Here is a 10,335-nt window from a genome sequence, read left to right on the forward strand (position 1 = left end):
TGGGCCTGCTTCTCACCTTCAGACACCGTGCTGTCTGAAGACCGGGTGCTGCTGTTTCTCTGCTTACTCCATTGACTCCCGGAACCGGGCAGTGGTATGTGGCATGCACCCACCGTGGTTTGCAAATACGCTCATGATAAACCTTGGGGTTGATTTCATGACACTGAAGTGTTACCATAATAAACAGTCTCATAGGTCTAAGCTCTTAAGTTTTGCTAGGAGCAGGACTATTGGGTTGTGGCAATACACATACTCATTCTGATTGCCAGTCACTCTGGAGAACGGCCCAACCAGGTTTTTGTCGCTACCAGCAATGTGTGAGAGCTCTTGTTTACTTGTCGTTTTGTTGCTATGTGGCAGTGTCCATCTTTCTGGTATTTAACCAAATGATAAGGCAGAAAGAGGTGTCTTATAGTTTAATGGGAGTTTCCTGACTTTAATGAATTTAAGCATCTTTCTGTATATATTTCCCAGGTGGCTGGGCTAGGGATGTAGCTCCGTGGTGTATTTCATACAGTGAAGGTCACTCAGTCCTTAACTCTGTGCTCCCTCCCCCTAGAAGAAACACTTCACAAACACGTACGCAAAACCCCACTTTCTTTTTGTATTTAGGAGGTATTCTAGTTGTTTGAATTGTATTTAGTCTCTTTTGAGTTTTCTATTTGCCCCCGCCCCCTCCCCTCCACACACACTGTGTACAGTTCTTTGTGTGATCTGTGCTTCTCAACTTTGATGTGTTGTAAGTCATCTAGTGTATTAGTTACCTTTATGTTGCTGGGCTAAAACACCACGACCAAAAGGGACTTACAGCAGAGAGAGTTTATTTTAGCTTAGGGTTCCTGTGGGAGCATCCATGATGATGGGGAGGGGCATGGTAGCCGATGGCTGGAACAGGAAGCTAAGAGAGCACGTCTTTAACAGCCAGCAAAAACCAGAGAGTGAGCTGCAAGCAGGGCGAGCCCCCTCTCCTCCAGCAAGGCACCACCTCAAAAGGTTCCATAACTTTCCCAGGCATTGACACCAGTTGGGGACCAAGTATTCCAGTATTTGCCAGTATTTCCCATGCAAACCACCACACTGGGGGATCTTTTACGATTAGGTTAGGCTTCTATAAACATGCAGGCAGGTTTCAAGACTGCAGGTAGTTGTAGTTCTTGAACTTGTCTTTGAGCAGTTAGATTGCAAAAGTCTCCCAGTCTGTCTATCGCTAACATCTAAGCTTCTCCAACATCAATATTTTGTTTTGTGGTAATGGTTATTTCAGAGTCCTTCATTATCCCAGGGTTAAAATGATTTTCTTGTTTATTAATTTTATAGGTTTCAGTTGTTGAGATAGGGCAGCAATTCTCAATCTATGGGTCGTAACCCCTTGGGGGGTCAAACAGCTATCTCACAGGGGCCCCATATCAAATATCCTGCATGTCAGAGATTTACATTACAATTCATAGCAGTAGCAAAATTACAGTTATGAAGTAGCAATGGAATAATTTTATGGTTGGGCATTACCACGTGTGAGGAACTATATTAAAGGTTACAGCATTAGGAAGGTTGAGAACCATCGAGATAGGGGCTTCCAGTGTTGCCCAGGCTAGCCCGAACAGTTGTGCTCACGCCATCTCCCTGCTGTAGCCTCCAGAACAGTTGGGACTGTAGACACAGTATGAGTCTGTGAGTATGTGACTGTAGACACAGTATGAGTCTGTGAGTATGTGACTGTAGACACAGTATGAGTCTGTGAATATGTGACTGTAGACACAGTATTGAGTCTGTGAGTATGTGACTGTAGACACAGTATTGAGTCTGTGAGTATGTGACTGTAGACACAGTATTGAGTCTGTGAGTATGTGACTGTAGACACAGTATTGAGTCTGTGAGTATGTGACTGTAGACACTGTATTGAGTCTGTGAGTATGTGACTGTAGACACAGTATTGAGTCTGTGAGTATGTGACTGTAGACACAGTATTGAGTCTGTGAGTATGTGACTGTAGACACAGTATTGAGTCTGTGAATATGTGACTGTAGACACAGTATTGAGTCTGTGAGTATGTGACTGTAGACACAGTATTGAGTCTGTGAGTATGTGACTGTAGACACAGTATTGAGTCTGTGAGTATGTGACTGTAGACACAGTATGAGTCTGTGAGTATGTGACTGTAGACACAGTATTGAGTCTGTGAGTATGTGACTGTAGACACAGTATTGAGTCTGTGAGTATGTGACTGTAGATACAGTATTGAGTCTGTGAGTATGTGACTGTAGACACAGTATTGAGTCTGTGAGTATGTGACTGTAGACACAGTATTGAGTCTGTGAGTATGTGACTGTAGACACAGTATTGAGTCTGTGAGTATGTGACTGTAGACACAGTATTGAGTCTGTGAGTATGTGACTGTAGACACAGTATTGAGTCTGTGAGTATGTGACTGTAGATACAGTATTGAGTCTGTGAGTATGTGACTGTAGACACAGTATTGAGTCTGTGAGTATGTGACTGTAGACACAGTATGAGTCTGTGAGTATGTGACTGTAGACACAGTATGAGTCTGTGAATATGTGACTGTAGGCACAGTATGAGTCTGTGAGTATGTGACTGTAGACACAGTATTGAGTCTGTGAGTATGTGACTATAGACACAGTATTGAGTCTGTGAGTATGTGACTGTAGACACAGTATGAGTCTGTGAGTATGTGACTGTAGACACAGTATTGAGTCTGTGAGTATGTGACTGTAGACACAGTATTGAGTCTGTGAGTATGTGACTGTAGACACAGTATTGAGTCTGTGAGTATGTGACTGTAGACACAGTATGAGTCTGTGAGTATGTGACTGTAGACACAGTATTGAGTCTGTGAGTATGTGACTGTAGACATAGTATTAGTCTGTGAGTATGTGACTGTAGACACAGTATTGAGTCTGTGAGTATGTGACTGTAGACACAGTATTGAGTCTGTGAGTATGTGACTGTAGACACAGTATTGAGTCTGTGAGTATGTGACTGTAGACACAGTATTGAGTCTGTGAGTATGTGACTGTAGACACAGTATGAGTCTGAGTATGTGACTGTAGACACAGTATTGAGTCTGTGAGTATGTGACTGTAGACACAGTATTGAGTCTGTGAGTATGTGACTGTAGACACAGTATTGAGTCTGTGAGTATGTGACTGTAGACACAGTATTGAGTCTGTGAGTATGTGACTGTAGACACAGTATGAGTCTGAGTATGTGACTGTAGACACAGTATTGAGTCTGTGAGTATGTGACTGTAGACACAGTATTGAGTCTGTGAGTATGTGACTATAGACACAGTATTGAGTCTGTGAGTATGTGACTGTAAACACAGTATTGAGTCTGTGAGTATGTGACTGTAAACACAGTATTGAGTCTGTGAGTATGTGACTGTAGACACAGTATTGAGTCTGTGAGTATGTGACTGTAGACACAGTATTGAGTCTGTGAGTATGTGACTATAGACACAGTATTGAGTCTGTGAGTATGTGACTGTAGACATAGTATTAGTCTGTGAGTATGTGACTGTAGACACAGTATGAGTCTGTGAGTATGTGACTGTAGACACAGTATGAGTCTGTGAGTATGTGACTGTAGACATAGTATTAGTGTGTGAGTATATGACTGTAGACACAGTATTGAGTCTGTGAGTATGTGACTGTAGACACAGTATTGAATCTGTGAGTATGTGACTGTAGACACAGTATTGAGTCTGTGAGTATGTGCTGTAGACACAGTATTGAGTCTGTGAGTATGTGACTGTAGACACAGTATTGAGTCTGTGAGTATGTGACTGTAGACATAGTATTAGTCTGTGAGTATGTGACTGTAGACACAGTATTGAGTCTGTGAGTATGTGACTGTAGACACAGTATTGAGTCTGTGAGTATGTGACTATAGACACAGTATTGAGTCTGTGAGTATGTGACTGTAAACACAGTATTGAGTCTGTGAGTATGTGACTGTAGACACAGTATTGAGTCTGTGAGTATGTGACTGTAGACACAGTATGAGTCTGAGTATGTGACTGTAGACACAGTATTGAGTCTGTGAGTATGTGACTGTAGACACAGTATGAGTCTGAGTATGTGACTGTAGACACAGTATTGAGTCTGTGAGTATGTGACTGTAGACACAGTATTGAGTCTGTGAGTATGTGACTGTAGACACAGTATTGAGTCTGTGAGTATGTGACTGTAGACACAGTATTGAGTCTGTGAGTATGTGACTGTAGACACAGTATTGAGTCTGTGAGTATGTGCTGTAGACACAGTATTGAGTCTGTGAGTATGTGACTGTAGACACAGTATTGAGTCTGTGAGTATGTGACTGTAGACACAGTATGAGTCTGTGAGTATGTGACTGTAGACACAGTATGAGTCTGTGAGTATGTGACTGTAGACACAGTATTGAGTCTGTGAGTATGTGACTGTAGACTCAGTATTGAGTCTGTGAGTATGTGACTGTAGACACAGTATTGAGTCTATGAGTATGTGACTGTAGACACAGTATTGAGTCTGCACACTTATGGTTTTATGTACCTTCATGACTGACTATATTGGTTACCTTTGCATTGCTAACTAATTTTTATCTTCCTCTTTGTAGCAAGCAAGTTTTTTCAGCTTTGTCAGTCTTTTTCCATGAATCGGGATGCTGCTTTCATCAGTCTTCAGGTTTCAGGATACACAGATCTGCTCCCTGTTTTCTCCTTTCGTGGTTCAAATATTTGCTCATGTACTAGCATCATACAGCTCTTGTGTGTGTAGCTCTGAAGTATGTTTTAATGTATAGAAGGGTAACTTTACACCTCTGTTCTTCCTTTTCATATTTGTTGTCTTATCTGTAAGTAGGACTGAATAGCCATTTGCTTAGATCTTTCTTGTATTTTAGTAGAGCTTAAAGTATTTTCCATAAGATCTTATGAGATATTCTTTATGTTTTTCACAAATATTACTATTTTTGTTACTTTTGAGAACAATATTTTACTTCTGCTACACTTACTCATTGATATTTTCAATGTAGAGACAGTCAATAGGTTTGTTTTTGTTTTTGATTTCTTTGACACAGGGTTTCTTTGTAGCCCTGGCTGTCCCGGAACTCGCTTGTAGACCAGGCTGGCCTCAAACTCACAGAGATCACTTGCCTCTCTGCCTCCCGAGTACTGGGATTAAAGGTATGCGTCACCACTACCTGACCAGTCAGCAGTTTTTATAAGTTCTTTTTTATTTTCCTTCTTGAGTGCCTTTTCTTATTTTTGTTGCTTTGGTTCATTTTCCTATGTAGATTATTATACTGTCTGCAAATCGTTGACAGTTTTGTTCATTCCACTCTTTGCTTTTTAATTTCATTCTTTGTACTCATCATTTATCATAGACTACTTTTTTTTTTTTTTTTTTTGGTTTTTCGAGACAGGGTTTCTCTGTGGCTTTGGAGCCTGTCCTGGAACTAGCTCTGTAGACCAGGCTGGTCTCGAACTCACAGAGATCCGCCTGCCTCTGCCTCCCAAGTGCTGGGATTAAAGGCGTGCGCCACCACCGCCCGGCTCATAGACTACTTTTAAAGTAGGTTTACGTATACGGAAAAATTGGAGAGGAGGTATATAGTTCTCATGCTCCCTCTTCCACAGTCAGAAGTGCCTGCATTACTCAGCACCTTGCACTGGCGTGGCATGTTTGTTACAACCGGCGAGCCGACGCCTGCATATGAAGAGTGTTAATCACGGTGGGGAGTGTGCATCAAGTCTCCCTCTGTGTGGTACAGCTCTGTGAGCTTTGCTATTATGTAAGCACCATTACATAGCCCACAGAATGGCTTCCCTAAACCATCCGCCAGGCTCTACAGCTTCATACTCAGCCCCTTACGCCATACCTTTGGCAGTCACTGCCCTTTCTGGTGTTTCTGTTGGTCTTTTCAGAATGCCATGTGGTTGGCATCATCTTCTGGCTGTTCTTCTTTCATTAGCAGTGTTCACTTGATGCACTTCCATGACTTTTTGTGGCTTGCTAGTTCATTTTCTTCTATTTTCTTTTCTTTCTTTTTTGAGACAGTTTTTTTTTTGGTTGTTGTTGTTGTTACTGTTTTTGTTTTATCTTGCTATGTAGCCCTGGAGTTGGAACTCATTCCATAGATCAGGCTGGCCTTGATCTCGGAAATTCCCCTTTCAAGTGCTGAGGTTAACATTGTGCACCACCACACCCAACTTAGTTCATTTTCTTTTCTTTTTGCCACTGAATGATACTTCATTGCTTATCCAATTGCCTATTGAAGGGCACTTGCTCTTAGGTTTGCCCAGCTGTGGATGAGGGTGTTAAGAACTTTCATGTATGTGTTTTCATTTTGACATAGCTTCCGGTTTATGTGAGTGAAGACTCAGGAATGTGGTTGCTGGGTTGTAGAGCAAGTGCATGTTTAGACAGGTGGGGAACTGTCACACTGCCTTCCACAGACTCTGTCACCTTGTGCGCTCACCAAAGTGAGTGAGAGATCCCACTGCTCCGCTTTCTCACCACTGTTGGTACCAGTGCCATGGCTCTTAGCCGTCCTCATAGGTATCTAGTGCGTCTCCACTGTTTTACTCTGTCTACTGAGTGTCTTCTTCTGTGCTTATTTGATTCCTGGGTGCTTCTTTGATAAGATGTCTGTTCAGACCTTTAGTTCATTTTTTATTTGGGTGTTTCCTTATTACTGAGCATTAAGCATTCTTTCTCTCTCTAATGTCTGTCTGTCTATCTATCTATCTATCTATCTATCTATCTATCTATCTATCTATCTATCTATGCATGTATCTATCTATCCCCTTTGTTAGGTGTGTGTTTTGCAATGATTTTCTTCAAGGCTTTGTATGCCTTATCTTTTTCAACTTTCTTTTTTGTGTTTATGTGCATGCATATATGTAGGTGTATGCACATGTATGTGCATGCATGTGGAGATAAGAGGTGGATGCCAGGTGACTTCTTGTGTCACTCTCTACCTTGGCTTTTTAGACAGAGTCTCACTGGAACATGGAGCTCACTGATGTGGCTAGACTGATTGCCAGTGAGTGCTGGGATCTTCCTGTCTCTGCCTCCCTAGCTGGGGTCACAGGAACACATGAAACTCTTTATGTGGGTTCAGGGAGTCTAACTCAGGTTCACATGCTTTATTGACTGAACTCTCTCTGTGGTCCCACATACTTGAAGTGTGTGCCTGTATCCCAGTGCACACGTGGAGGTCAGAGGACAACTTTGTGGAGTCCGTTCTCTCCTTCTACTTTTATGTGGGTCCTGGGGATCAAAGCCAGGTCACCAGGCTTGCATAAGGACCCTTACCTGTGGGGTCATCTTGCCAGCCTCAGCATTCTTAATTTTAATGAAGTTTATTTATTAATAATTCCCTCATGGATGGTGCTTTTGGTGCTGTATCCAAAAATCCACTGTGAAATCCAAAGTGAACTAGATTCTTTCCAGTGTTGTCTCCTGGACATTTATAGTTTGCATTTTACATTTAGCTTTATGAGCTGGCTTGAGGTAATTTTTGTGAATGCCTATATCACTTTTGGTTTCTAAATGTGTCTCCAGCTTCCGCACGCAGGACTGTCTGTTGGAAGCATTCTGTTTGCTCCATTGAGTTGCTTTACTCCTGTTAAAGACCAGTTGACTCAGTGTGGTTCTGTTTGGGGGCCTTTATTCCCTTCCATCCATCTGTTTCCTGCCAGTATCACATTGCTTTCATTGCTATGACTGCTTATAATTTGCCTTATAACCTTGTATTTCTGAAAATAGGATTTGTGATATGTCATAATTTTAGTTATAGAGGAACTGGTTACTTTTAATAAAACGACAACATTTTTAGAAATTGAAGTATTGATTCTTCTTCCAGGGGGTATCATTCTTTCAAAAGCTGGTACAAAATTCTTCCGGTAGAATAAGGACTTGCCAGTGAAACTTTCTGCCTGCTGGCGCTTATGTATCTGATAACACTGAAAATCATAAGCTTAGATGGGGAGGAGTTCTGTGGATCGGTTATTCTTAAATATTATTGTATTCCTTTGCATTTGTGGTGACTTAGCGTTGCATAATTGTATAAAGTTCATAGATATACAGCTTAATACTCTGATGTTATTTCAATAGCAATATTTTAATAATTGGCTGTCCGACGGATATTCGCTGAAATATGTGTAAGTCTGACTGCATTCTGTTCCTTTCAGGTCAACGAGGCCTTCCTTCATGTGATACAACGCAGATCCACAGGCAAGGTGCTCCTCTCCCTGAAGTAAATCCTCACCCAGGCAGCAGACTCAGGATCTGATATCCCCCTGCATTGTAAAGAGCGCTGTCTTCCTGACTGACCCAAGTGCCACATCCTGGTGACAGTTCCCTTTGTCTCTGCTTTCTTGTTGCTCATAATCAACATGATCACAGAGGTTCTTGCCCAAACTCTGCTCTTTCTGAGAGCAAAAGGTATGATTAGTAATTCTACAAGGTGAACATGTCTCAGGAAAGCCGGGCCGGATGTATGCTCACCTAAATCAGAGTGTTTTTAGCCACCAAGTCTGTTGTCTCCCCCACCCCCTAGTTGTCCCTGTGCCTCCACACCTCCTTTTCTGTTCTGATTATGTCTTCTCTCTGATTGGCTTTTCCTATGGCTAAACTCTCCCATTCCATCGTTAACTGTGTTTCACATTGTCTCCATGGGGTCTCCCTGAATCAGCTCTGACTGTGTCTCGTCTCAGTGTCTCAGCATTTTCTACACTGTGAAACTCAGACTCCTTGAGCAGACACTGCATTGTGACTCACTTGTCCCTTCCCACTCTTCCAGAATCATCTCCACAATCCCCCAGTGCTCAACTGTGTCTCTGCTGATCCCCGTTCTGTGCTCCGTTCCTGTGGTTTCCTCTCCTCCACCTCTAAGGCCTTTCGGATCTGCAGGCCTGGCCTTTTCCATTTGCCTGCATTCTCAGGAATGTTGCTCTCGGATTTGCCACTCCCCTTGAATCACGGGACACATGTATAGTGGAAGGAATACAGGCTTCTGAATCTAAGATGTGGGTTTGAATCCCACCCTCCCTGCTGCAGGATGGTGACTCAAGTGATTGGCATTTTGCTTTTCTTGCTGTAAACCAGTGGTTCTCAACCTGTGGGTTGTGACCCCCTGGGGGTTGACTGACCCTTTCATAGGGTCATGTGTCAGCTATCCTGCATGTCAGATATTTACATTATGATTCATAACAGCAGTAAATTTATAGTCATGAAGTAGGAAGGAAAAGAATTTTCTAGTTGGAAGTCACCACACCATGAGGAAGTGTATTAAAGTGTTGCAGGTTAGGAAGGCCTAACTGCTGCAAAGTGACTGTTACAATATCTGTCTTTCAGAGTTTCTGTGCCAGCCAGTACATGAGGTAATTGGGTAAAGCACATAGCAATAGTAATCTGTTAGTGAATGCTGGTTCTTTCCACTTTCTCTTCTTTCCAGACAAGTTACAAGTTCTTGAGATACAAGTTCTTGAGAGTATCAGTATCATGTCTGAGTCCCCTATTGACTTCCTATACCTTCTACCATTTAACTTATCTAGAGTCTTAAATTGCGGGATTATATTAATAATATGTTGCCCTGAAAACAACCCAAATACCTCTTAACAGGTGAATGTGTACATATGCGTACTAGTATATTTATATATATAACACATATATAATATACATTATAATGCATATGTATTGTATAACTATGCATACATTGGAACTGTCAAATTCAACAAGACATAAAGTAAGTGGTCATCAGGAGCCCTCTTGAAATAGATCCTGGTAAACCTGACACCCCTTTCAGGGGGAATTAGGAAGTTACTTAAGGCCTGAGGAGTTTCAGGTTGGGAAAATGAAACAAAATCTATGGAAATGCATGATAGTGATGACCATTCTAATGAACCACTGAAGTGTACATTTTCAATTGTTTTAAAAATGGTTGAAATGGTAAAGGTTAGGCATGTTTTGCCACAATAAATCAGCTTTTAAAAAAGATGTGTTACTATTACTTCTAAGTAAACTGATAGATTCAGGGGGAGAGAGCAGTGTGTGTTGTGCTGAACTCAGTGGGTGGGAGCTGCTACCCTGTCTTCATCCCGCATGTTGAGGGAGACCTACACTGCCATTTGGTGCTGGACATTCTGCAGACAATTCTTGACCTACGATGATTTGATTTGTGATTTCCCCACTATATACTTATATTCTTTTCCAAAATGCTTATGAGAGACAAACTGAGGGCACATGGTGTTGACCTAGGGCTTCCATACTCACGACATACACTGAATGCGTTCACACACATGTGAATACAGACACCACATACACATATACC

General features: G+C 41.9%; 1 protein-coding gene across 1 annotated transcript in view; it reads left to right on the forward strand.

Annotated features, from left to right (window-relative positions):
* The window catches only part of LOC142858716 (quinone oxidoreductase-like protein 2), a 45,699-nt gene extending 35,706 nt beyond the window's left edge, over window positions 1-9,993 (forward strand). Inside the window, exon 11 of the mRNA XM_075988345.1 lies at window positions 8,195-9,993. Within this exon, the coding sequence (XP_075844460.1) occupies window positions 8,195-8,263 (69 nt within the window). The 3' untranslated portion in view covers window positions 8,264-9,993. The remainder of the gene's footprint in view (window positions 1-8,194) is intronic.
* Window positions 9,994-10,335: the final 342 nt, after the last annotated feature.

Source organism: Microtus pennsylvanicus, chromosome 10 (assembly GCF_037038515.1).
Source record: "Microtus pennsylvanicus isolate mMicPen1 chromosome 10, mMicPen1.hap1, whole genome shotgun sequence".
Taxonomy (NCBI): domain Eukaryota; kingdom Metazoa; phylum Chordata; class Mammalia; order Rodentia; family Cricetidae; genus Microtus; species Microtus pennsylvanicus.